This window comes from Penicillium roqueforti (genome assembly GCF_015533775.1).
Source record: "Penicillium roqueforti strain LCP96 04111 chromosome Unknown scaffold_01, whole genome shotgun sequence".
Taxonomy (NCBI): domain Eukaryota; kingdom Fungi; phylum Ascomycota; class Eurotiomycetes; order Eurotiales; family Aspergillaceae; genus Penicillium; species Penicillium roqueforti.
This window is the reverse complement of record NW_024067565.1, coordinates 650,162-673,945: the sequence shown is the minus strand read 5'-3', so window position 1 is coordinate 673,945 and position 23,784 is coordinate 650,162. Positions and strand designations below refer to the sequence as shown.

General features: G+C 49.4%; 13 protein-coding genes across 13 annotated transcripts; 8 read left to right on the top strand and 5 right to left on the bottom strand.

Annotated features, from left to right (window-relative positions):
- Nucleotides 1-369: 369 nt before the first annotated feature.
- Nucleotides 370-1,304, top strand: LCP9604111_638 (type 1 glutamine amidotransferase; the record flags this gene model as incomplete). The annotated part of the gene is made up of 3 exons (XM_039070095.1): nt 370-610; nt 677-903; nt 1,014-1,304. The coding sequence occupies 3 exons, from the start codon at nt 370-372 to the stop codon at nt 1,302-1,304; spliced, it is 759 nt and encodes a 252-aa protein (XP_038933186.1).
- Nucleotides 1,305-2,080: 776 nt separating this feature from the next.
- On the bottom strand, nt 2,081-3,702 carry LCP9604111_636 (OTU domain-containing protein; the record flags this gene model as incomplete). The annotated part of the gene is made up of 4 exons (XM_039070083.1): nt 2,081-2,212; nt 2,271-2,861; nt 2,930-3,342; nt 3,441-3,702. The coding sequence occupies 4 exons, from the start codon at nt 3,700-3,702 to the stop codon at nt 2,081-2,083; spliced, it is 1,398 nt and encodes a 465-aa protein (XP_038933184.1).
- Nucleotides 3,703-4,707: 1,005 nt separating this feature from the next.
- On the top strand, nt 4,708-6,103 carry LCP9604111_635 (FAD-dependent oxidoreductase; the record flags this gene model as incomplete). Its single annotated transcript, XM_039070072.1, has 6 exons — nt 4,708-4,733; nt 4,811-4,948; nt 5,007-5,110; nt 5,167-5,270; nt 5,331-5,706; nt 5,760-6,103. The coding sequence occupies 6 exons, from the start codon at nt 4,708-4,710 to the stop codon at nt 6,101-6,103; spliced, it is 1,092 nt and encodes a 363-aa protein (XP_038933183.1).
- A 189-nt stretch (nt 6,104-6,292) lies between these two features.
- On the top strand, nt 6,293-7,048 carry LCP9604111_634 (uncharacterized protein; the record flags this gene model as incomplete). The annotated part of the gene is made up of 2 exons (XM_039070061.1): nt 6,293-6,644; nt 6,735-7,048. The coding sequence occupies 2 exons, from the start codon at nt 6,293-6,295 to the stop codon at nt 7,046-7,048; spliced, it is 666 nt and encodes a 221-aa protein (XP_038933182.1).
- Nucleotides 7,049-7,409: 361 nt separating this feature from the next.
- On the top strand, nt 7,410-7,880 carry LCP9604111_633 (uncharacterized protein; the record flags this gene model as incomplete). The annotated part of the gene is made up of 3 exons (XM_039070050.1): nt 7,410-7,420; nt 7,465-7,666; nt 7,803-7,880. The coding sequence occupies 3 exons, from the start codon at nt 7,410-7,412 to the stop codon at nt 7,878-7,880; spliced, it is 291 nt and encodes a 96-aa protein (XP_038933181.1).
- Nucleotides 7,881-7,935: 55 nt separating this feature from the next.
- Nucleotides 7,936-8,518, top strand: LCP9604111_632 (TVP15 family protein; the record flags this gene model as incomplete). Its single annotated transcript, XM_039070039.1, has 4 exons — nt 7,936-7,955; nt 8,012-8,127; nt 8,188-8,277; nt 8,346-8,518. 4 exons carry the CDS (start codon nt 7,936-7,938, stop codon nt 8,516-8,518), a joined length of 399 nt encoding a protein of 132 aa, XP_038933180.1.
- A 1,802-nt stretch (nt 8,519-10,320) lies between these two features.
- sreA (siderophore transcription factor SreA) lies at nt 10,321-11,974 on the top strand (the record flags this gene model as incomplete). The annotated part of the gene is made up of 3 exons (XM_039070028.1): nt 10,321-10,541; nt 10,608-11,107; nt 11,163-11,974. The coding sequence occupies 3 exons, from the start codon at nt 10,321-10,323 to the stop codon at nt 11,972-11,974; spliced, it is 1,533 nt and encodes a 510-aa protein (XP_038933179.1).
- A 360-nt stretch (nt 11,975-12,334) lies between these two features.
- Nucleotides 12,335-13,462, top strand: LCP9604111_630 (CapA family protein; the record flags this gene model as incomplete). Its single annotated transcript, XM_039070017.1, has 1 exon — nt 12,335-13,462. The coding sequence occupies one exon, from the start codon at nt 12,335-12,337 to the stop codon at nt 13,460-13,462; it is 1,128 nt and encodes a 375-aa protein (XP_038933178.1).
- A 1,768-nt stretch (nt 13,463-15,230) lies between these two features.
- Nucleotides 15,231-16,583, top strand: LCP9604111_629 (PTH11-like integral membrane protein; the record flags this gene model as incomplete). The annotated part of the gene is made up of 5 exons (XM_039070006.1): nt 15,231-15,422; nt 15,486-15,522; nt 15,579-15,646; nt 15,707-16,148; nt 16,204-16,583. The coding sequence occupies 5 exons, from the start codon at nt 15,231-15,233 to the stop codon at nt 16,581-16,583; spliced, it is 1,119 nt and encodes a 372-aa protein (XP_038933177.1).
- Nucleotides 16,584-16,892: 309 nt separating this feature from the next.
- On the bottom strand, nt 16,893-18,701 carry LCP9604111_628 (uncharacterized protein; the record flags this gene model as incomplete). Its single annotated transcript, XM_039069995.1, has 1 exon — nt 16,893-18,701. The coding sequence occupies one exon, from the start codon at nt 18,699-18,701 to the stop codon at nt 16,893-16,895; it is 1,809 nt and encodes a 602-aa protein (XP_038933176.1).
- A 1,294-nt stretch (nt 18,702-19,995) lies between these two features.
- Nucleotides 19,996-20,784, bottom strand: LCP9604111_627 (nitroreductase family protein; the record flags this gene model as incomplete). The annotated part of the gene is made up of 3 exons (XM_039069984.1): nt 19,996-20,198; nt 20,261-20,375; nt 20,449-20,784. The coding sequence occupies 3 exons, from the start codon at nt 20,782-20,784 to the stop codon at nt 19,996-19,998; spliced, it is 654 nt and encodes a 217-aa protein (XP_038933175.1).
- A 490-nt stretch (nt 20,785-21,274) lies between these two features.
- Nucleotides 21,275-22,294, bottom strand: LCP9604111_625 (uncharacterized protein; the record flags this gene model as incomplete). Its single annotated transcript, XM_039069972.1, has 4 exons — nt 21,275-21,891; nt 21,945-22,041; nt 22,093-22,158; nt 22,214-22,294. 4 exons carry the CDS (start codon nt 22,292-22,294, stop codon nt 21,275-21,277), a joined length of 861 nt encoding a protein of 286 aa, XP_038933173.1.
- Nucleotides 22,295-22,705: 411 nt separating this feature from the next.
- On the bottom strand, nt 22,706-23,672 carry LCP9604111_624 (uncharacterized protein; the record flags this gene model as incomplete). Its single annotated transcript, XM_039069961.1, has 4 exons — nt 22,706-22,909; nt 22,961-23,070; nt 23,135-23,458; nt 23,501-23,672. 4 exons carry the CDS (start codon nt 23,670-23,672, stop codon nt 22,706-22,708), a joined length of 810 nt encoding a protein of 269 aa, XP_038933172.1.
- Between the last annotated feature and the right edge of the window lie 112 nt (nt 23,673-23,784).

Here is a 23,784-nt window from a genome sequence, read left to right as displayed (position 1 = left end):
CATCAACAGCGGCTCATGGGTTTCGAAAGCAGTGGTGACACAAAAATAAGGGAAAAAAGAGAGAAAATCCGGGCGTATGGGGATATGATATTTATACCAACGCTAGGGCTGCAAGATCCTTTTATTTGATGCAACACAGCATCAATTGCATTGCCGAGGGGTAAAAAAGGGCGATCCGCCGAAGGCTCATACTTTGTAGATGTTTGCCACATCGGGAATAGCGTGGTTGGTCAGCAGGGTCCGATCTCGGGGTCCGATAAGATAAGGGAATATTGTCTCGTCTTTCTCCAATTGCTACGGAGTAACTAACTAGATCTTTTTGTTTTATAACTGTATCCCATTGTTTGCAGCTTCAAATCATCCAGAACAATGCAACCCCCGCTCCGCATAGCCGTCTTGGAATGCGACACTCCCCTTGACAGCATCAACCGCCGCTATAATGGATATGGCGGGGTATTCCGCGCGCTCCTCAAAGCTAGTGTCAACGCCTTGAACGAGCCAGAAAGACTCGACCCAGAAACAGGACTGGAAATTACAGCTTGGGATGTAGTCAACGACGACAAATACCCGAAGCTGGAAGACGTGGATGCCGTGCTTCTAACAGGATCAAGTGCGTGTTGACTCGGTAGGCCCAGAGCATTGAATGCATACACTAATCACAGTAACCATAAGCCAGAACACAACTCGTTCGAAGACATTCCCTGGATCAATCGTCTCGTCGAATTCACTCAACAAGTTCTCTCGCAGGATCGGGTCCGCCTACTCGGGATCTGCTTCGGACATCAAATCGTTGGCCGCGCATTAAACAGCAAGGTCGGACGAAGCGACCAAGGTTGGGAGATTGCCGTGTGTGATATGGATTTGACCGATAAGGGAAAGGAGCTGTTTGGGAGAGATAAGATCGTGAGTACCCTGCGCCTGCGTCATGTGTAACACACGGCTTCATACATACATACCCATGCACCCGAGTCCATATGTAGACACTTGACCTGACCTTTCCTTCTCGCAAATAGCGCATCCAGCAAATGCATCAGGATATTGTATTTAATTATCCCCCGAACGTGGTTCCTCTGGGCTCATCCCCGCGCTGCGCAGTGCAGGGTATGTATGTGCCGCGCCACTTTATCACTCTTCAGGGCCATCCTGAATTCACGGGAGACATCATCACGGAGATTATCCGGACTCGGGCCGAGGGCGGTGTTTTCAAGGAGGAACAAGCTCAAGATGCTTTGAGCAGAGCTAATATTGAACATGATGGTGTCGCCATTGGGGTGGCGTTCCTGAAGTTCCTACTGGAGGACTAAAGGCACGCATACATATTTCATGCAACACAAGCGAACTGCATTAGATTTGTTTTGGCTTCTGCCCGGCTCTCTGCCGAATCCTGCTTGGTGTTCTTTTAGACATTCTTTTAGACTAGTATCAAATAAATATATCTTCATGTACATGACACGCACTAGGATAGTTACTTGAATGCCATTAGAGACGACGGCCTCGCAATACCTACATACATACATGTACATAGTGATAGGCGGTGAAGTGCTATTTTGGAATGATAATTAGGTCCGTTCTGTTACATGGAGTAAAACCTATCCAAAGTATGAGTTACACCTATATTCACTATATCACTAGGAAGGGCCTAGGGAATGAGTACGACCGACAGAGTCCAGCCAGAAAGTGGGTGTGACATTGAATAGCTGTATAATAATCCAAGCCACCAAACAGAGCTGTGAAAACAGCTCGCCACCGACGCTGGATATGGGCCAATACCCAGACTGAAACAAGAGAGCCGAAAAAGAGCTAAAGCTAAGGACTCTAAAAGAAGTGGGGAGAAAGAAACCCTGGTATCGTTATAAATAAGATCGTTGAGGAGTGCCCCAGGCAAAAACCCCATGGAATTCATAATCAGACAAAACGCCTCCTTCCGCAAGCCCATAGGCCGCGAGCCCCGCAGGGCTATGCAATATGCAAACCCAAGAAACCAATCGCTTCATCACTAACGCCGTTTTTTTTTTCGATGCAAGAGAAAGCGCTAAAGATGCTCAAAGGTCTAGCCAGAGAATGGCAAGAAACAAATAAATCAGCTCGAGCGCGGGCGGGAAAGTCGTCTACTGCGACGACATTTCTTCTCGCCCATGTCCGGTTGTTCCGGGTTAGTGTTACCCGGGGGAGTGCGGTCTGTGGCCTGACTGTCTTCAGTGTCGGAGTTCATCTATTGAACGAAACGTCAGTAAATATCCCATATGGAAACCTTTGGTTGGAGAACTTACTCGAAGATTCAAGGAGACAACCTCGTCATAATCATCCCTGAATGAGATACCAACGCCTAAGGTAAGATTGGAAAGGAGCCGTTTCTTAGGTCGGGTGCGTCGCGCGGGACGAGGATCTTCAGAGTCGTCGCTGTCTTCTGCGGACCGCTTGCTACCCGTGCTGAATGGAGAAGAAGAGCGTGAGGCCTGCAAGCTTGGTTTGATAGGAATTCCGGGGGCAGCTTTCCTATCAGATAGGACGTCTGTCTTCTCGTCTAGGAGCGCGGCGAATGCACGGTCAATGTCACCACGACATCTTTGGAGCATGTTCACAATGGTCTCCCGGTCATATCGGCCACCCAATCCTTCTTGGATAGTTTTGATATCCCAAGGAGGATATAGGTCAACAGCAAGGCTAGCATCGTTGGTTGTATAACTATCAACGGCTTTTTCCTCCTGTGAAGAGAATTGTTCATGATCGAAGTCGGCTTTGGAGTCTGGAACGACCTCGGACTTGATTCCCTCCTCGAAGGGCTGGAGAGGGTTTAGCTTGGTAAGAAGCCCTTCATGCTTGCCCTCGATACCCCGCACTGAAGAGTAGTGCTTGAAGTCCTGTGCTCGTTAGTGGCTTGATGACATTGTACGACGCTCGATGACATGTACAACAGCAAGGCACTTACATGGAAGGCTACGTGCAGAACATCCCGATATTGATTTGGGAGGGCATTGACATCCTGGAACACCGAAACACCATCCATGGTGTATACATTCAAGTCGACCTTGAAGACCTGACAAAATGCCTGGAGATGCTCGGAGCTACCCCACTCCCCGTTCTTACGGGTGGTAGCAATCATGCCTTGGAATCGCCGTTCCATGTCCTCCTCGGAGGGAGCAGAGACATCGGCAGATCGAGTAGCATACGCAGAGGCAGCCGCACGTTTAGGGCGGCGGCGCTCCCCACCTTCAGCAACGACAAATTGCATGAAGTAATCTTTATTGGAAGCCATGTGACTGGCAAGAAGCTGTCGAATTTCGTCTGCATGGTGGGTGTCGCCATACAGTTGGTCGGAGAGGGAGTAATAGAGACAATTGCCTGCGATTGGACGCGTCAGAATAAGTAAAACAACGCGGTGCAGCTTCCAAAGACCACTATAGAGCTCAAAAATCATGCAACAAGTGTAATTGGCTTACCATCTCCCTCCGTGGGGATTGCATAAAGGCCCCTTTGTTGGAGAGAGGGCATTTCTAAGCTCGCATGGTGCACGGGCTTGACCTGTTTGCAAGCTTGTTGGTCCTGCGACAGGCGGGGCGTGGTCGGTGTGGAAGGAATTGGAGTAATAGGGATGGGAGGAAGAGATCCGTCTAACAACGCAGACACCTCGAGGGTGGGATCGCGAGAATCAGAGCCCGTAAGTATGGGCACGATTCTGCCACCATTAGTGACGAGTGACATATTGGAGGGAACACTCGAATAAGGGTCGGCATTTATGGGAGTATAGAGGAATGGCTAAACAAATAGACCGATCAAGAAGGGAGAGAAGATGGAGAAAATTGAAAAATTGAAGTTATTGATCTAAGAATGGCAAACAAAAGGAGCCCGCCGAGTGAATTCGGGCCCTGCGGGTGGTTTGAAAAAGGAAATTGTTCGGCCCTTCGATGCCCATTTCAGTGTTGGGGGCGGGGCGGTGAGCCCTAATGCTCAGTGATTGGCCACAACTAGGCGTTTGCCCACTATGACATCGCTCGGGTTTCTTTGTATAGCAAGACTTCAGGGCATTCGATTCTATATTTAGCAGAACAAAGCTTCCTCCAGGTGTTCCTGCTCGGAAATATCTCAAATCAGAGTCATTTACGAGAACACTGACCGCGAATTGAGGTAATTGAAGAGCCCTGGCATATAGCCCTAGGATCAAATGTGATCGATCGGAGTGGAGTCCGGAGTGATGGAGCGGGACTTTACGGAGCTCCTTGCTGGGGTCCAGGCGAAGTCACTGATACCTTAAGACTAAATCAAGGGTCTAAGAGAGTTCAGAAACAAAAGCATTGAGATTGATCAAAGCTTTAGATTTCCGTTGCAACAATGCTTCCAATGCTTTGACCAGGAGCACATCACCTCCGCATAAGTGCGGAGTTGTCTTTTAAATCTTCGACCGCCGTGTCTCCACTGAAAGTTCCCAGGCCGTTTATTTCTTTTTTTTTTTGGTGGCATGTGATTGGATAAAGCTTACACCGCCCCGGTAGCACTTCCCGCAATTGGCCAAGTACAAAGTGAGGTAATCAGACCACCCGGTCCACGGGTGTCCACCTGCCCTGGAGGGCAACCCTTATCAGCTGAATGGGACAACCAGCTATCTCTCCCCTCACCCCGCTCGTCTTAGCCCACATTTAAGGACAGCGGGCCCCTTCCGAGTCACTTGTGCCGTGTTTTCCTAAGAACTTCCAGGTCAAATTGTCCATTATGACTAACAACATTGTGGTTCTGGGGTAAGATCAACCTCCCAAGTTCTCTAGCTCCAATTCTACTGGACCGCACTTCGAGCCTCTACTAACGGATGTAACAGCGCCGGTGTGTCTGGTTTGACCACCGCATATCTGCTGTCGCAAGACCCCGCCAACAAGATTACTGTTTTGGCGAAGCATATGCCTGGAGACTATGATATTGAATATGCGTCCCCATGGGCCGGTGCCAACTATATGCCGTATGATCGACTGAAACCGGCTGCGCGATAAAGTTCTGATCAAGTGGATGTTTTATAGGGTGGGAAAAGAGGGAAGTGCTCATCAGAAATGGGAGCGCGATACCTGGCCAGCATTGAAGGAAATCACCGAGAAGTACCCAGAAGCTGGCATCCACTTCCGAGGTATGATACCGGCCCAGAACTTGATCAGCATCCGCAGACCCTCTAACAGAATGTAGACACCTTGATCTACAACCGGAAGAAGGATCAAGAAACAGACACCGGAAGGTGGTTCTCGGAATTGACCCAGCCAAACCCGTGGTATAAAGATGTCGTGCTTGATGTATGTTTGAACCGTGAGATGGTGCCATAGACTGCCTGCAGACTGACATGATGATGATAGTTCAAAAACCTCCCTTCTGATCAATTGGCCCCCGGAATTGACAACGGCCAGGAATTCGTATCTGTCTGTATCAACACCGCCGTCTACCTGCCGTGGTTGGTCGGTCAGTGCGTCAAGAACGGCGCCGTGTTCAAACGAGCTGTCTTTAAGCATATCGCCGACGCAGCCAATGCCCACCACACCGGACAGAAAGCTGACGTGGTGGTCAACTGCACCGGCCTGTCGGCAAAGACTCTCGGTGGTGTTCTCGACGACAAGATGTATCCCGCTCGTGGCCAGATCGTCGTAGTCCGCAACGACCCCGGCCCCATGATGTCGATATCCGGGACCGACGACGGGGAAGATGAGGCGTTGTACATTATGACTCGTGCTGCAGGTAAGTTCTCATGTGCTGGTTTTATTGTTCGACCGTTGGCTTATTGCTTCTAGGTGGCGGCACGATCCTCGGTGGCTCTTATCAGAAGCACAACTGGAATGGAATCCCAGATATGAACCTTGCCAATCGCATCATGAAGCGTTGCGTCGACATCTGCCCCGATCTCGTTGAGAAGGGGCAGGGAATTGAGGGGTTGGATATCATTCGCCACGGCGTTGGCCTGCGCCCGCTGAGAGAAGGTGGCACTCGCATTGAAAAAGACAAGGTTGACGGTGTGGCCATCGTTCACAACTATGGTCATGGAGGATTTGGCTACCAGGCCTCCTTCGGCTGTGCATATACCGCCGTGGCTCTGGTCAAGGAGGTCCTGCAGAACATATCTCGCTCTAAGCTGTGAGGAAACGCGTTGTATAGATCAATTGTTGTACAGTGTTCGGAAATTTAGTCTCGGCATATAATTTAGCAAAGTCTGGTTGGCCCGTACATGCCATCATGACGTCAATTGATGATTGTTGAAACACTCGATTTGAGACTCAACACGAGAATAATTCAACTCCATTATAATCGTTTCATCAATTTCTCCACAATGTCAGCGCCTACGACCAAGGAAGCAGCAGATAAAATCAACAAAATCCTGAACGAGTTCGGTGTACCTCCTCTACATGGCACAGTACTTGCCGACCCACAAAATGCTAGCCCCGAGGTAGTGTTGGCGATGGTGCTGGACGCCATGATCAAAGCAAGGCCCATCTCGCACGAGTTGACACAGAGAACGATCAAAAAGCTAATTGAAGCCGACTACCATGACATCGACGTACTTTCTAAAAGCACATGGGAAGATCGAACAAAGGTCCTGCAAGAAGGAAGTTACAACCGGTATCGAGAGCAGTGCGCCACCAATCTCGGCGAGCTCGCCAAACTGGTTGTTGAGAGATACGGTACGTCCTCGCTTCTATCTGCGCGGGTGAATTTGCGATGTTATAGTTATACTGCACGTGGAAGTGGAGTCTGACGTCGTATGAGTACAGATGGGGATTTAAATAATCTCCTCAAGCAGGCAGCTGGCAAAATCGACAAAGCTAGAATATTGCTGAAGGAGGTCAGGGGCATGGGTGATTTGGCAGTCGAGGTATTTTTCAACAATGTTCAAGGCATATGGCCAAGCATTGCTCCTTGTCTCGATTCGCGGAGCTTGAAGACTGCTGCTGAGATCGGGATTGGAACTGATTTGGGTAAAATATACAATGTGCTAGAGCGGGACCCCGTGCGTATGAGTCGCTTCGCCAATGGTCTCTCTGAAGTCCGACTGGAGAAAAGGCAGGATGTGATTGAGGAACTTTGACAATGCATACTATAACCATGGGTCTTAACGAGAAGAATGGCAAAATCATCGGTCTTTCCCTCACGAACAAGTATTCCAGAAATTAATCTAAGATAATGATATCTCTTTACTAGACATTTGTCAGGAGCTCGCAACATAAAAAGGCAATGTCATTTTGGCCATCTTGTTCTAACTAGTGGAAAATAGGGAGTAGATATGGTGGTTTTCTTAGTTCTTCAACTCCCCGTCGTTTTCTCTCTCTCTTCCTGCCGCATTTTATCTCTGGATCTTCCCTATTTCACTTCTCTAGCTCGGGGTTCCAGTATCCTATAAACTAATCTTAACGTTTACCATCAAGTCGCATCCACCGTTCGAGGTATCAATGATACCTAAGTGCCCGATGTCAAGAAATCAAGGAAACACTATACCGAATACAGCATAGCACCCGCACTGGCCGGTGCCAGATCACGTGAGCTACCAGTGGCCTTGGCAGACCCGCTGCTTGCGACAGCGCAGCAGCTGTCGACGCCCTCATTTCCACTTTCCCCTGTTCTGCTTCATTCAAACACTAGCCAGCCTTTTGATCAAACGTGTGTTGCTTATTATAGCTTCCCTCAGACCCACTCTTCCATCTCAAAGGTGCGTTTCCCTTTGTCACCAAACCAGCAAACTGAGTTCCGAACTCTAGCGAATCTGACCTCCGTCATCACTTGAGCGATTGGCGAGACCAAGCGGTATCTATATTCGCGTCAAAGCTAACTTGGCACCTTTGAAGACCCGATTTAGTCATCCGACACCGAATCTTCCTTTGTCGAAACTTGGCAGCCTAACGACCCGCCCTCCGCATTACTGATTCGCGAGCACCCAAGGATCACTTTCATCTCATAAACCCTTCAACGAAGCACACAATGGATTTCACAAACATCTTGTATGTTGGCTCTTCGTGAGAGATGGTAGATTTGCGCCAGTACTGATCCTATGCAGCCGTATTGTCAACATCGCCGTGGGTGTGTTTATGGTGCTCGGTGGCATCAGTAACTTCTTCACCGGCACCTGGAGTTCATTCATCCTGGGCGCGTATGCAGTTGTCTTCGGTCTCGGTAGGTCCCCACGATAATCCGAACTCGCAACGTCAATAGTCAAGGCTAACATTATCCTAGTCGTTGGTGGACTGGAGTTCCTCCCTCACGTTCCGGACTACGCGTACCGTTATGCGTCGTTCCTCTTCTCATTCCTCGGCCGTGGTGTCTGTAAGTTAGACCTTTGCATGTCTGCAGATCCGAGGGGGAATTCGGTGGCTAATCACTTGCGCCAACAGTCTACATCTTTATCGGTTCCATCCTGCTGCACGACAACGTGTTGCGCATCATTGATGGTTCGGTGATTGCCTTCATCGGTCTCGGATACGTCGCGTTGGAGTTCATTCCATCTATCGAGCCTCCTTCGAACATGCGCGAATCTGACCAGGGCTGGGGTGCCGAGCAGGTCTAAATTGCCGCTTGAGTAGGCGGCGATGACGATCTTCTGTCGCATTGACACTGTGGTGGAATACTGTCTATTCCGGCAGTTTCCTCCAGCATGTGGTATGCGATGTTCGATGAGCGCAATGACCTTGGGATGTCCTTGATCTCGATTTGATCGAAGGATGTCATTATAAAGAAGAGAATGTGAGGAGAATGGGCGATTCTGCTGGATCTCGGATATTTTTGTTGATACCAGCGTAAAGGGACAGAGACACGTGTACTATATTTGGACGTGGGCTAGCATTATCTAGCAACATTGGCATGCTCTACGGAGTAATGATTGATCGAGTTCTTATTGGAGAAGCCGGTGAGAGATCATCTGATAAATAAAGGAACTAGTGCAGGGACTTCTTGGCTGTGGAGACTGGCATATGTACCGACCACACGGAGACGATGATGTATTACTCCGTGGTCGGGGCCAAGCCTGTACTTTTGTCGTCCGCGGACGGTCCTAGATTTACTCCGTATCCCAAAGTCCAGCGTGGCCACATCGCTTCGGCTTGTTCCATCTCCGAGCGGCCAATCGGAATCGCTAGAGTGTTGATGACAAGATTAGTCAGCCGCTTGCGACCAATCCGAGGCGCTACATATCTGATTGCCTACCAGGGCTCCACCGCAACCTCACTTGGGGATGTGTAATTCCCACTCTTTCCACTTTTACCACCGTTTCCCACCTTTTCCACTGTAATTTTTCACTTTCCAACTAAACTTCATCAGGCCATACGGTGGAGTCAACATGCAATCCTGGGGGAACATAGAATCATGCAGAACCGCCAGAGATTTCCTTGGGGATTAGGATAGCGAATCCCCTAGGCAAAAAAGTACGCCGTAAAATAGAACATGATTAGATGAGATTGATGCGATCCTCGGCAAACGATAGATAAAGTGTGATAGATTGATATGCCGTAGATCCTCCCCTTCCACCTTAGATCGATAAACCCCAACCCTCCCTTTCCTCGGCGATAAGCAATTCGGTCTCGCCTCTTTGTTCTCGGGTTCTCTCCTTTTCCTTTTAATCTTTTTTAGGGTTTCCCACTTATCTTTGACATCTCTTCCATCCCTCGAACTTCCCCTTATCGCTCCCATCACATCTTGTGTGCCCGCTTGCAGTGACGCGGAGTGATCACCATCTTGCAGCTCCCTACCCTTTTAGCCAATCCCTGCCTCGCTAATCGTCCTTTTGCATCGGGCCACCGTCCCCGAACGAAACCGTCCCCCACGATCGCCTGCCAGTCAGACCAGGCCCTGTGGTGTGCTGTCAATTGTCGCAATCACCATCACCTGACTGTTCCACGCCGTCGGGTCGCCACTATTCCATACAGGCCGCTCCATACCTTTTGGTGGCGGGTCAACTACTTTCATCTACTCGACCACTCGATTTCCTGACTCCTGGGTTGGCAGCATCCGACTTCCACTTCTTTTCGACCGCGATCCCGAGTCATCGTCCGCCCTGCGACTCCCCGAGCCTGCAGCATCGTGGCTGCATATCTGCCTGCTGGACTGACTTTCCCATATTTCTCCAACCCGTCAGCTTGACCGACATTTGGTTTTTGAGTGATACGGTGCATTCTGCTCTCGACTGTGGTGCGACATCGCCCTCACATCCTAGGATTATCACCCCCTTCGTTTTTGTCGTTTCGTTCATATTCGATCATCCCGTACTGAGACTCACGGCCGAAGGATTCCTGGCCCGGATCACATCCTGTAATGTTAGCGTCCATCCCACAAATGGAAGCGCTTCACTCTTTACCCCGGAATCAGGACGTTCCAATGCGACAACCGTCCGCGGAGGATTTGGATGCTGCGCAGCAGTTGATCTCCTCAGCACAAGCAGGTCGTGAACATCTAGCAGATCACTACCGGGACGATGGCATGGGGCAAGGATCGGGTCAATCTGGATCAAATCAATGGATTGGACACAACGAAATCCCGAGCGAGAAAACATCCCCCGGCAGCCAAAAAGACACAACTTTTCTAGGGCATTCATGCAGGTGAGTTTCGACTGGGCCTCGGTTGATACTTAGGCTATAAAGACTGACCCCGTCTCTTTTATTCAGTAATTGCGGCACAAAAAGTACTCCTCTTTGGCGTCGTTCTCCCACGGGAGCCATGATCTGCAACGCCTGCGGTCTCTACCTCAAAGCTCGCAATGTCGCTCGCCCCACGAAACGAAATCGGATGCAATCAGAAGGTGCCGAGAAGCCACCGCCTCCTATGCGGTCTCACTGTGGCGGTTCCTCGGAAGGAGGTTGCAAGGGGTCATGCCCTGGCGGTGGGAGTTGTAATGGCACCGGTGGCGCAGAAGGATGCGATGGATGCCCGGCATACAACAACCGGATATACAAGTCCGCCCCCCGGGGAGCGGCTGCCATCCAATCTTCGTGGGGCCGTAACCCAGCACAAGACCTTGAGCCTGTGACGCAAGAGGAGCCACCGGTGAAGGCCCCTGCTTCTGCCGATGGCACTAATACATTGGTTGCTTGTCAAAATTGCGGCACGACTGTGACTCCTCTGTGGAGGCGCGATGAACAGGGCCACCCTATTTGCAACGCTTGTGGTAAGTTTGAGTTTCCATATAGACTTGATGATCTGATTTCTCTAACACAAGACAGGATTGTATTATAAGCTCCATGGATGCTATCGCCCCACCAACATGAAAAAGTCCATCATCAAACGTCGCAAACGGGTTGTTCCCGCCCTACGAGATCAGTCTCCCACCGCTGCTACCCTTTCCTCCAATGGCTCATCGGCATCCCCGGAGGCATCGCCTGCCGCCCTGGCGCATGGCCATGATGATCACTATCGATATATGAGCAGCGAGCCTACGGATCACTACCCGATGATGCCTGGAAAATCCGAAGACGCACCTCGAGTTTTACATTTTGCGCCACCGCCGGTTGATTTCACTGGTTACAATGTTTCATCCGTGCCTCTTGCACATGGTCTCTCCATCTCTCACGGCCTACCTAAACCTTTGGGGGTGGAGCGGCTGGGGCATTCGCCCGCGCCTCAGTACGGGCGACGGTCCGCCTCTCCAAATTCCATCAACCTCCCCAAGAAACGAACATTGGCCGAGACTGCGACAGAGGCTCTACCCGCTCCATCTACATTGGAAGCAGGATCCAACCAACTGCCTCCGATTATGTCTTCGGCCAATCCTACTCCCCCCGGTCGTCTCAGCTCTATCTCGTCTATTCTGAACCAATCAGATGTTCGGGGCGAGCCTCGCTCGGATACCAATCTGGGACGTCCACCTCCTATTCACCATTCTATCTCCCCTTCACCTCACCCGTCACAGCCTTTGCCTGGAATTGCATCTCTTGGAGACTCGGTTGATCGCCGTGCCCGACTTGAACGCGAAGCTGAGCAGATGCGCGAGATGCTCAGAGCAAAGGAGCGCGAGCTGGCAGAGATGAGACGATAGATTCGACGCCGCCCAAGCAATGATGAAAATAATGATATTCAGATAATGTTTTGCCAATCGGTGTTTCTCGTGAGATCAACGGCGCACAAAGATACCACTCACGTTACTGGGATATCCTATCCCTGGCTGTGTTATTATTCTTAAAAAAGTGTGTCAAATGAATTGTATTTTAATATGAAAACGATATCTATTTCCACGTGTTCCTCAAATGCCTACAAGTAGATGCTTGAACTTCATGAAGACCGATGTCATAATGATCCAATGTCCAAATCCAACCTCGATCAACTCAATTGGAAATATATCTATCCAATACGCTCTAAACAATTCCAATTTCAATTCTTCAAACTGACCATCTCTACTATGTCCACTCCAAAATCCTTCACTCTTACCTTCACAGGCGACGTAATGCTCGGCCGCCTGATCGACCAACTAATGCCAAAGCACGTCACCAACGAGCAGGACGAACGCGTCGTCAAAACTTTCATAGAAGCCCACCCAACCTTTTTCTCAAAAGGAAACTACACACCCACTTCGCCATGGGGCACAGCCCTCCGCATCCTCCACTCCTCGACCCTAGCATGCATCAACCTCGAAACAGCCGTGACAACAGCCCCAACCCCATGGCCCAACAAGGCATTCAACTACCGCATGCACCCAGCAAACCTAGGTCCCATCCTACACGCCGGCGGTGTCGACTACGCCAGTCTCGCCAATAACCACACCCTCGACTTCGGCATATCGGGTCTCACCGAGACTTTACAAACACTACAATCGGCGAATATCGCCCACGCAGGCGCGGGCGAAACAGCCGATGGCGCGCGCAAGCCCGCAGTGCTATATTTGCCCAGGGCCTCAGAGCCCATAGAACAAAGCCAACACCGCCACACAGTGCATATATACTCAGCCACCGACCACCCGCACGCATGGATCAGTGTGCCGGGATTCAATCTGTTCGACTACACGCGCGACACGCGCGCTCGGCTGCGGGAAATGCTCGTTGGCGCTGAGGCGACGAAGCCTGCGTTGAAGGTGTTTTCGGTGCACTGGGGGCCGAATTACGCTTGGCATCCGGATGCGCGGGTTACGTCGCTTGCGCATTTCTTGGTTGATGAGTGTGGGGTTGATATTGTGCATGGGCATTCGTCGCATCATGTTCAGGGCGTGGAGGTTTATCGTGGGAAGCTTATTATCTATGGTTGTGGGGACTTTGTGGATGATTATGCTTTGAATACGGAGTATAGGAATGATCTTGGGGCTTTGTGGAGGGTTGTTGTTCGGGAGAAGGGTGGTGGTGGGCTTGGGTTGGAGAAGTTGGAGATCTTCCCTACGCGAGTTGAGCGGTTTCAGGCTCGTTTGTTGGATTCTGGAGATGCGGATCATGGATGGGTTAGTCATAAGATCCGCGAGCTCAGTGCGAATTTGGGGACGGCTGTTAATGCGGAGCTTGGGAGGGAAGGGGAGGTCGTTGTTGAGCTGTCTGGAGAATAGATTGAGAGGGTATATTGGATATGACATATATGGCCACAATAGACGGGGCCAAGTACGGTTTCACTCTGGGATTTTCAGCCTCCAAAGTGGAAGTTATTCTGATGCAATGAATCTATAAGGTAGATCTCGACCACCTTCAGATGCTTACCGTTCTATTGAATCACATGTTATATACGGAAACGTCAATTTGAATGTTTCACAACTTTTCCACCGGCCATATTCTATATTCTAGCTATGGGTTGACGCCAGAATCGTATATTGTATCCGGGGGACTGCACCCAAGAACAAAATCCGTAGTCTTTCTTGGTCAATCAGCTTGTCCGTGCATCTCAAAATATCCCAAGGCAACGAATATGCAAGTGACGCAGCTGTGGACAGCGTCTAGCAGTACATAATACTCCGTAGCCAGTCACTTTGCAAAGTCATGACAAGTTCTGTGCGCTGGTTCGCTTCATGACCCTTTTGCGTGGAGGTCATCCACTTCATTATTGAACTGTGGCGATCATTGCTTTGTTTCACAACTCAGGGACTGCAAAAGAAGATACTCCCGAGGCCATCTATGGATGTCTGACGGCTGACTTGTAATATGATCTCTCATGGCAAAGGAAACAGTCGAGTGAATGGACGAACAGAACATCATGAATTATTCCAGTATAGAATACGGAGTACGGAGTACGGAATACTGAATACTGAGGTACAAGACTTGAATAGTTCTGGAGATCAAAATAAAGGAGCGACCTTGGAATAAAGGGGACATACCCTAACCGGATTAGGAAGTGGCGCGGGAGATCCTCTGTCGATCCTACTTCTCCCTTTCTTTCCCTTTTTCTCCGTACCGAGGTCCTTTGTCCAATGTCGATCATGAATTGTTTCTAATGCATATGCTCTACTTTGGCTCTCGCAATACACGTAGAATGTCTCAACAATTCATGCCTATGCAATACAACACTGCCAGTCCTGACCTCGGGTCATCCGGCTTGCAACACAATATCATTAGAATGACGGCACTACGCCAATGCAACCCCACCTTGCACTAAATTTTCTTCAGGAAAGTGACATCTGCACCGTATACCCACCCAAGTGGGTCCTATGTACCGACACAGAGCCCCGTTCTCAACCTCCATTCCCAACGAGGAAACTTGAAATGATAGCTGGGGTTTCCTATAACGGAATTAGCAGACACATGTCAATCCTGACCCCTTTCAGTGAGCCCCTCGCAACATTGTTCGGCGGGAATCCCTGCCTATGGTGGAGATTCGGCGACCAGGTTCCCGCGCCAAACGCTTGTGTGGAAGTTTTGTCTGCAGAGTACAAGCCCCCACATTACACGGCATATACTGGACCTATCGCTTCATCGACTAAAGCTTTCTAGCGACCTAGATTGGAACATAGGACCGCCGGCTGGTGCGGCGCTATTGAGAGAGACTACTCGAAATAGGGGTGTTTCCTATGAATCGACTACCCAGATTGGGCAATGCCACGTGCAAATGCTTCTCCGCGCTTTGTGCAGACAATGATTGGCTTGGATAACATACTCAAAGGAGTTTGTCCCTGCTCCCTGTCTCTGCGACTGTCTCCGAGAAGGATTGTTTTCTATTCGGATATCACCCACGTTACTAGCACTCTCGATCCCAATTTTAGTGCAGTGAGCTGCATCTATTCGAGGCCATTACGCTTGCTGGACATGATCAATTGACCCAACTGCAAATAGCCACGAGTTCATTTTAACTACTCTCGCTATATTTGGTCCTTGACTTCGATATTCAATATGCACGGTTCAATTCACACATTGCTTCCTCGAGAGGATGATGATGGTGGGGCCTCTCATGGCCGACGGGCATTGGTGGTAACGGCAGTCCTAACCGCCATTTCAATTCTCATTGTCGGAATGCGATTGTATGCACGATTTGGATTGATGAAAATTGCTGGCCGTGAAGATTGGGCTATTCTGGTCTCTTTGGTATGCCTCTTGAAGCCACGTCTGGAGTTAGATGAGCAGCTCGCTAATAAAACATATGTTTAGACATTTTCCATTATCTATCTTGCACTCGTCGCTGCCCGTACGTTCATAGTGCAGAGGTGAATTCAGAAACCACCCCACTAATATAGATGATAGAACTACATTATAAAATGGGTGTCCACTCGGCACTACTTTCCAGTCATGTCTTACAGCAACAACTCAAGGTACACTTTATTCTTCACTTCTTTTCTTTGTTAGTGTAAATAACCTGACTTTCTTCTCAGTGTTTGTGGGCTGCAATCCCTATGTACAATGCCAGCTTGGCATTCAGCAAATTCTCCATTCTCCTCCAATATCTACGCATCTTCCCTGCCAAAAGATTTCGCCTCGCCTGTTATGTCATGATAGCGATCGTGGCTGCCTACTCGTCGTGGGCCATTGTGAGCGGCTTCGTGGACTGTGTCCCTGTGGCAAAATTTTGGAACAAGGACTTGCCAGGCAGCTGTCTCAGCTTCGAGGCTGTCTGGTTCTTCAATGCTTCAATGAATATTGTAACCGATATAGCACTACTAGTCTTGCCGATGCCGCTACTTTCCAAGCTACAGCTGCCCCGCATGCAGAAGATCGCCTTAATGGGTGTCTTTGCCATGGGTCTCTTGGTTGTAGTCACCAGCATTCTCCGCCTATCTAGTTTACGTGAAGTAGCAAAAAGCCCCGATACTTCCTGTATGTCATCTTCTTGTCCTCTCCAATCGACTCCTCAAGCTAACCTACCGAACAGACAGCAACGTTGCAGCCGCCTATTGGACCGCCGCAGAATGCAACGTCGCTATCATGTGCGCCTGTCTCCCGTTCTTGCGACCTATCATCAGCCGCATCTTCCCTAAACTGCTTTCCGGAGGTAGCTCGAATCCCTATGCCAATAAATCCGCAGGGACAAACCTCACGGGAACTCGCGCTCTGACACACCATACTCAGATGTTTACTTATAACCACGATAAGGACTATGAGATGTATTCGATCAATGTTAAGCTTGGTGACCACTCCAGTCACATTTCGCTCGGCGGTATTGAGGTTACCACCGAGATGAGCATGAGTATTATGCAGGAGGCAACTCCGAAGAATAGTACCAGTGAGCATAAGGTGGTTATGGATGCTTGATGCTTTTTTGTTCTCTTTAGTTTCGATACATGTATTCTTTATTTTTGTTTATTTACGATCTCATTTAGGCGGCATACTTTGGCGGCAACATGTCTTTTTGGGCTCAGTATTTTGATGTGTATATTTAGGGGACGGGTGGCTAAATGACAAGTCTTTCTTTTTATTATTTGCATATATCGAGCTCTAGTAGTATGATGAAACGATTTTATTACTGCAAAATTAGATATGGCTTTTAGAGCGGAAGGGGTAATATCTAAGGCATGATCTAAGACATGTATTTCTAAATCTAATGACAAGGTAATATTTAAATCAAGTAACGTGCTCCTTCTCCTCCTCCTTCGGAATTCGGACCCAAACAATCGTGATCAACGCAGCGAGCAACTGCGCTGCGAGGCCAAACCACCAAATAGCACGCAGCCCATCAAGACCAATTTCCCCAGACGGGCCTTTATCAACACGGGTCCCAATAGCATCGGCAACACTAGTCAGAATCGCTGACGAGAGGTTCTGGTTGGTGACCAACAAAGCACCCGCACTCCCCTGATAGGACCGTTCAACATTACTAGTAATGAAGATTGAAGCCGCCGCGAAAGCAAGATCCGGCCCGAATGTTACCAGAATAAGACCCGGGAACGAAAGCGCCCAGTAACTGGTGTTGGCAGTCTGCGGCAGGAAAAACGCCGGTCCTAACGTGAAGGCCAGCATAGATACCGCGTAAATATAGTGACCCGGAACGAGGTGTAAAGTGCGGGCGACAATCAATGTCGCCAGGACACCGACTAGCGCGTTGGGAATATTATACAGCGCGGTAATAATCGGACTAGCGTGTTGGATACGCAGCCAGAACTGAATTGCGTAGAACTGCCAGCAGCCGAAGAAGGACCCGAAGCCAAGGAAGTACGCGATCATCAACGGAGTGAAGCCCGGTGTGCGCCAGAGGCGGTTAGGGATGAGAGGGCGAACTGCATTGCGCTCGGCGAAGAAGAGCCCGATGAAGAGCCCAAAGCTCACGATGATTAAAACGTACGTGTAAGGAGACCAGGATGCCACGGGGCCCTGCGTTAGCCCGAACAAAAGGCACACGCAGCCGCCGGCCGCGCAGAAGCCGCCGATGTAGTCGAATTGCTTGATCGACGGGGCTTCCTTACCGGATGCATCTGCCATGGGTCGGAGGGGTGGAATAGCGAGCCAGGCAGCCACACACAAGATCACGGAGAGAATGGCGTTTGAGCCAAAGATCCACGGGAGGTGACGGGACAAGGCACCGCCTTGGATTGCGCCGAGGGAGAACCCGAGCGGGGCGGTAGCGGCCATTGCGGAGAACACGCGGTTTTTGCGAATACCCGGTGTATAGACGCGGCCGAGGATGCTCATGCTTCCTGAGACGAGGACGCCGATGGAGAGACCCTGCATGGCGCGCACAATGAAGAATAGGACGCAGCGAGAGGGCTGGAGGCTGAATGCGCCGATTAGGTTCCATATGGCGAGCCAGGCGAAGGCTCCAACCATCAGGAGCTTTGGTGGCAGTAGGTCTGTTAGCGAGCCGGAGATGATTACCGATAGGCCGTTGGCTGTGTTGAAGGCGCCGATGACCCAGGGAAGCTCGGCGTTGGTGATGCCCAGGGCTGCTTTGATTTGTTCTTGCGGTGCGAGCACGTCGCCCAGTAGGAAGGAGAAGAGCATTAGACCTACTGAGCAGACGAAGATCAAGACCAGTTCGGCTGTGAAGCTTGAAAGCTCGGGTGGGATGCCTTGCTTGCTGCGAATCGGAGATCCCGATTCTTCATCGGTGCCGGGATGAGGTCGGGATACCGAGTCTGGAAGTTTTCTGTTCTTCATGTTGCCTGTTGTATCGAGGGCATAGCTCTCGATTTCACGGTTGAGATCATTGATGGAGAGGTCTTGGAGGGCGATTTTGTCCACGATCTTGTGGCCCATCAGTGGATCGGGGGTTTGTGCCCCGGTTGCCGGTGTTGAGTATGTCCTTGTGTAGGACATTGAGGACCGGCTGGATGCTGGCGCTGAGTCTCCTCCATCTTGGCCTTGTGGAGGGGTAATATTTAGATCCTGAGACCCGCTGGCCTGGGGGTCTGCACCCGCATGCGGTTCATTTGACATTTTCAACTTGTCAGAGACACGATAGTTCTAAGGTTACTATGAGTGATCTGAGGCGTTGAAGAAGAGAAGAAAAATTATTCAGAAGAAGGCGAAAAACGGCTAAATTTGTGATCAGATGGAGTGGAGTTGGTGGAGTTTTCGATTTTATCCACAAAGATAAGGTCAGGCACCTACTTTGTACTACAAGGTATAGACGATGATCGATGTATGTCAACAACGTACAATCTACAATGTACCTCCTGCACATCGATATTTCATGACATCGTGGTGATCGGAATCCCTTGCGGAAGCTTGCGTATACTCTTAAATAGTCGATCTACTTTGTGTTTCAAGAACGACAGGTATGTATATAGTCATGTCGACATAGTTATACTTCTTTCTAGCAATTTCTTCTCAGCCACCAAGGTTTACAGATAGTAATTCCCTTGAGATCCTCTATTCGCTTCTATCTAAAAATGACAATACCGCAATCAATTGCAAGATACAAGATCTACCCTCGGGATTATGTTTGGAATGCTGGATGCCACTAGAGAATGAATTGCGAATCATATGTATATCACTGTCGTCAGCTTTGATCATCTGCAATTGACTTGATAATATAACTTGATGCCCAATCTCTTTCTATAGATTTTTCAACCAATCGGATGCACGGCATGGCGGAATATGAATTCCGTGGCCGAAGGTACACCACGGGGCCTTGCATCAGGCTAATATTCGGTTATTGTCAGACCGCTATTCCCGAGCTGATCGGGGAGACTCGTAAAAAGCTCGAGAGACCCGAAATCTCGGCATTGTGAAACAGAAGCTAGAGTAGGTAAATCCTTAAGGCTAACTAATGGGAAATAGCCATCTTGTTAACTATAGCGCTGTATACGGAGTCCTGGTGGTGTCAAATATGCGCCTGCTTCCTAATTGGCTAAACATTCTTACTAATCAGGCACAACCCCCGAGGTCCTGGATTTTTTACCAGAGCCGAACCTGGTTGTGCCTGCCCATGTGACGATCATTGAGGTTTCTGTGAGGTTTCTTCTGATCTGCACTTGATCTTCAGGGTCTCAAACTCTATGAAGTTGGATGTTCGACTAAGCTTTGTTGATCAGGATCACCTTACATGCAGACACGTCATATCGAGCATGCAGATCCTCCTTGCTGAGGTAGGGTTGGACTACGTAGTGCGGCCTACTATTGAGATTTGCACAATTGTCTTGAAACCGAAAATCCAAGTCATTGCTCTTTCATTCGTAAATGCTAGATTGCTAGATTGCTAAATTAATATGCATGCATCTATATGTGCTTATTTGCCGAACACCTTGTAGCGGCCCTCGATAGGAGCGAAGGCCTTCTCACCGGGCCCAGAGTTGGGAACACCGAAGACCAGCTGGGCGTCCAACTTCCATGAGGCGGGGATGTCCCAAGTCTTGGCAATCTGCTCATCGATGAGGGGGCTGTAGTGCTGAAGGTTGGCGCCGAAGCCCTCAGACTGAAGTGCAGTCCAGACTTGGTGATAGTTAGTTTCCAACCCACTTGTTTCTACAAAAAGGCCGGGGAAGAGCACATACCAAGGTACTGAGACATAGCATTCGACTCCAGGGCAAAGGGGTCGAACTTGTCGGCGTAGATCGCGAATTTCTCCTTGATAGGAGCAAGCGACTCATAGTCGACAAAGAAAAGGACCTGTGTTAACGGGTAAGCTGGTGATTCGCCATTTTGACACGGAATGGTGTCATATTGGGGAGGGTGACCATACAGTTCCATAGGCAGCGCGGAAGGCATTCAGCTTGGGCTTGGTGGAATTCTCGAAGGTTTCCTTAGGGACGTGGCCAGCAGCGACCAGACCCTCTAGAGCATTAAGGGCGATATCCCACACCTTCTTGTGCTCCTCCTTCAGCAGGAGGACAACACGGGAGGTCTGGGTGTTGAAAGAGCTGGGAACGTGGAGAACGGCGTCCTGAACAATGCGATCAATGACATCGTCAGAGACGGGGCTCTCGCCCTTAAGGTCGTAGTATGTGCGGCGAGCCTTCACCAACTCGAAAAGAGTGGAGGTAGCCGCGTTCTTGAATTCGGGTTGAGTGGAGCCCATTTTGAAGGTGTTGAGGGTAGACAGGTGGATTAGGAGCGGGGTGAAGTGGTATAGAGCGATTCCGAGAAGGAAAAATAGCAGGTGAGCTGGGATGGGGGCTTTATACATAATGTGGATTGCGAATCCCTAAATCCATAAATCCATAAATCCACGTCGTTTTTCTATCACTTTCTCCATCCCGCCATCTCTAGGGCTCCATCTCGGAGTAAATTGGCCAATCACAGCCAATCAGAGTGCCGCGCCCACCTCGGACGGAATTGACAAATCTCCGATCTCATTAATCAGCAGAGGCATTGCGGATTATCAATGCGTTACCAAGCATCTTTCTATTTTTAACAAGCCCTGGCGGAATTTATTCCTATGTTGTACATTGGATAATTGTAAATCAACTCCTCAGATTCAAACTATTCTGTTCCTCAAATCCACCGCATCATGTGGTTGATATCCAAATGGCAAAATCCATGTTGGTGAACATATTGACAACTCAAGTTCAAATCCAGAACATGACGCCAACTACCATTCCACACATCAATCCTACGGGCGTAGCCGTCTTGACTCCGTGGTTTTTCATCGCTATTGGGACAGTGATAGTGGCCTTAGTGGTCTGAATTCCTCTGCAGTCACATTCACAGTGACACGGAATAGAGCTAGCAAGAACAGTCACCGTAACTGTTGTGCCATTCCTGTCAGCCGGCGAGGTGCCATTGCCGAAATAAGTTGGTGCACCAGTTGTCATGGCTGTCGAATTCAGGAACCCAACTGAAGCTAAGCTGAGGGGATCAGTGGTTGCGGTCGCGGTCGCTGTCGAAGGTGCAGTCAAACTTGCGTCACTAGTTGAAACATGAGAATTGGCAGAAGGTTTGGTTTCAGTCGCGGTAAAAGGCACAGGGAAGTCTCCAGTGTCTGTCACGATCAAGGTTGCTGGGAAAATTCCGAGGGTAGAATCGTCGCCCGTGGCTGGAACAACCACTGTGGCCGATGTGATAGAGCTAGCTTCGTGCAAGGACTTTGTTTCTGTGCATGACGCGCTTGTGGGTGTCGGGGAGCCCATCAGCGTGCATCCCGAGGTGAAGTCGAATCTGTAGCCGTTGGCAATCATGTCGTATGCTATATATATAAGTCAGTATGATGTCCTATTTGGAGGGCTGCTATGTTCTTACTGCTGGGTCCGTAGATGACGGTCAGATCTGGAGTAAATCTGTGGCAGGCTGTTTGGTCCGAGAGACAGTTGATTCCGTAGGTTGTTGTTCCATCTTTCTGTATTGGTTGTCAATGATGTATCACAGGAGAGGCAGACAGGATACATACGGCGCCTATGGCCTTGCCCCCGTAGCCCTGGAAGTAATCAGGTGCATCCGTGATCCATGGGATCGTCTGTCTGTTGTTAGTTTCTTTGGTATCATGGTAATTTTGGGGAAGGTAAACAGACAATTGTCGCGTCTTGGTTAGCAAGCCCGAGAGCAACCCAGCATAGTTGGATCGCCAACGCGAGAAGATATCTGAATAACATTCTGTATGTAGATTACCGAAGAGATCTCGAGAAGCGTTCCTTGGAGAAGATAGTTTTCAGTAGAAGAGGTTTGTTGACACGCGAGGCTATAAATTGGAAACCAATGCAGGTGCGAGACAATGTAGTATAAACAATCGAGGAATATGAATGGAAAGAACAATGGACCAACCACAGTGTTGGAAAGAGCGAATGACAAGCTGGATGCCTGGCCAGCAAGGCATGTATTTCCTTATTTGGTATACATAGTAGAGGTCCAGGAAAGGTCTGAGCAACACGAAATAATTTAAGCATCCAGGAGCCGCAGACACAAGCGTAAGCTATCGATAATCTTCAATGCTCAAATGGAAAAAGGCACCATAAAATGAAAATGGAAAAGCGTAGAATTGACACTACACTAAACATAAAAGCTAATCATACCAGTCCTCTATTCTTATCATCCTTGTCAACGGTCTCAAGAGGGGCGCTATCAGCGGATGCCTCTTGCTGGTGGAATTGGCATGAGCTCTCCTTTGAGTGCGCAGGGGACATCACAGCGGCACGGCAAAATATGTTGACAAGAAGTCCAAATGGCCCTGAAAGGCTGCACGAATAGACATCCAAAACGTACGTTAACCACTGATATATATTAGATGAGATAATAGCTAACACGAATTTAAAACTACGTACCTTGGAGTCATTTGAAATCTTAAGGAAGCGGAAAGTCTCCCCGGTGGTTACAAGCCCGTATATGGTGCAGTCCTGCTTATGAAGACTCTTCCTCTCTCGGTGTACGCAGCCTATTGAATCAGTTAGCGTCCCTGCTCAGGTGGTTTACTATAATGGATATTGTCGACCACTTACCCATATAGCCTAGGGCTTGCGCTACGCCCGAATCCGAATCCATGTTCTTAGCTTTCACAATCACAACATTCAAAGCAACCTCTTCAGTTTCACCGTACCAGACTCCGTAGTCTGTCCGTGCCGAGAGCATTATCAACTTCCCCTTCAATCGTACCGGCCCATGCGTGTACGAGCTATCTCTCTGGACGATAGGGCGTGCAACAGGTGTGCGCTTTGCTGCGATTGAATGGGCATTAAGTAGCAGGGCGTCGATGGTCCAGCGCACACTGACTTCTGTGGAGGGCGATCGGTTCGATGCTCCATCGATCAACTTCAAATACTCCACTGTAAAATGTTAGCTCTGTGATACCTTGATCTTGATAATACCATACCTAGGAGTCGTGGGGGGGGGAGGGGGAGTAATAGGAGTAACCTGCTCAAGCTCTTTGTCTCTTCGGTCCAGATGAAGATTCAACGCATTCTCGACATCTTTGATCTCAAGGCTGGAAATGGCAACTGTTGGATACTTCTCCAGAGCGGTCTCGACCTCCTTTGCCATCCTTTGCAGGAGAGCCTTGTCTACCTTTTCTTCATGACATCAACCAGCAAGACCTATGCCTGATGGCTTCTTCTCGCTGCCGTCAGCATTGGCTGTTCTGCTGTATTTAGTC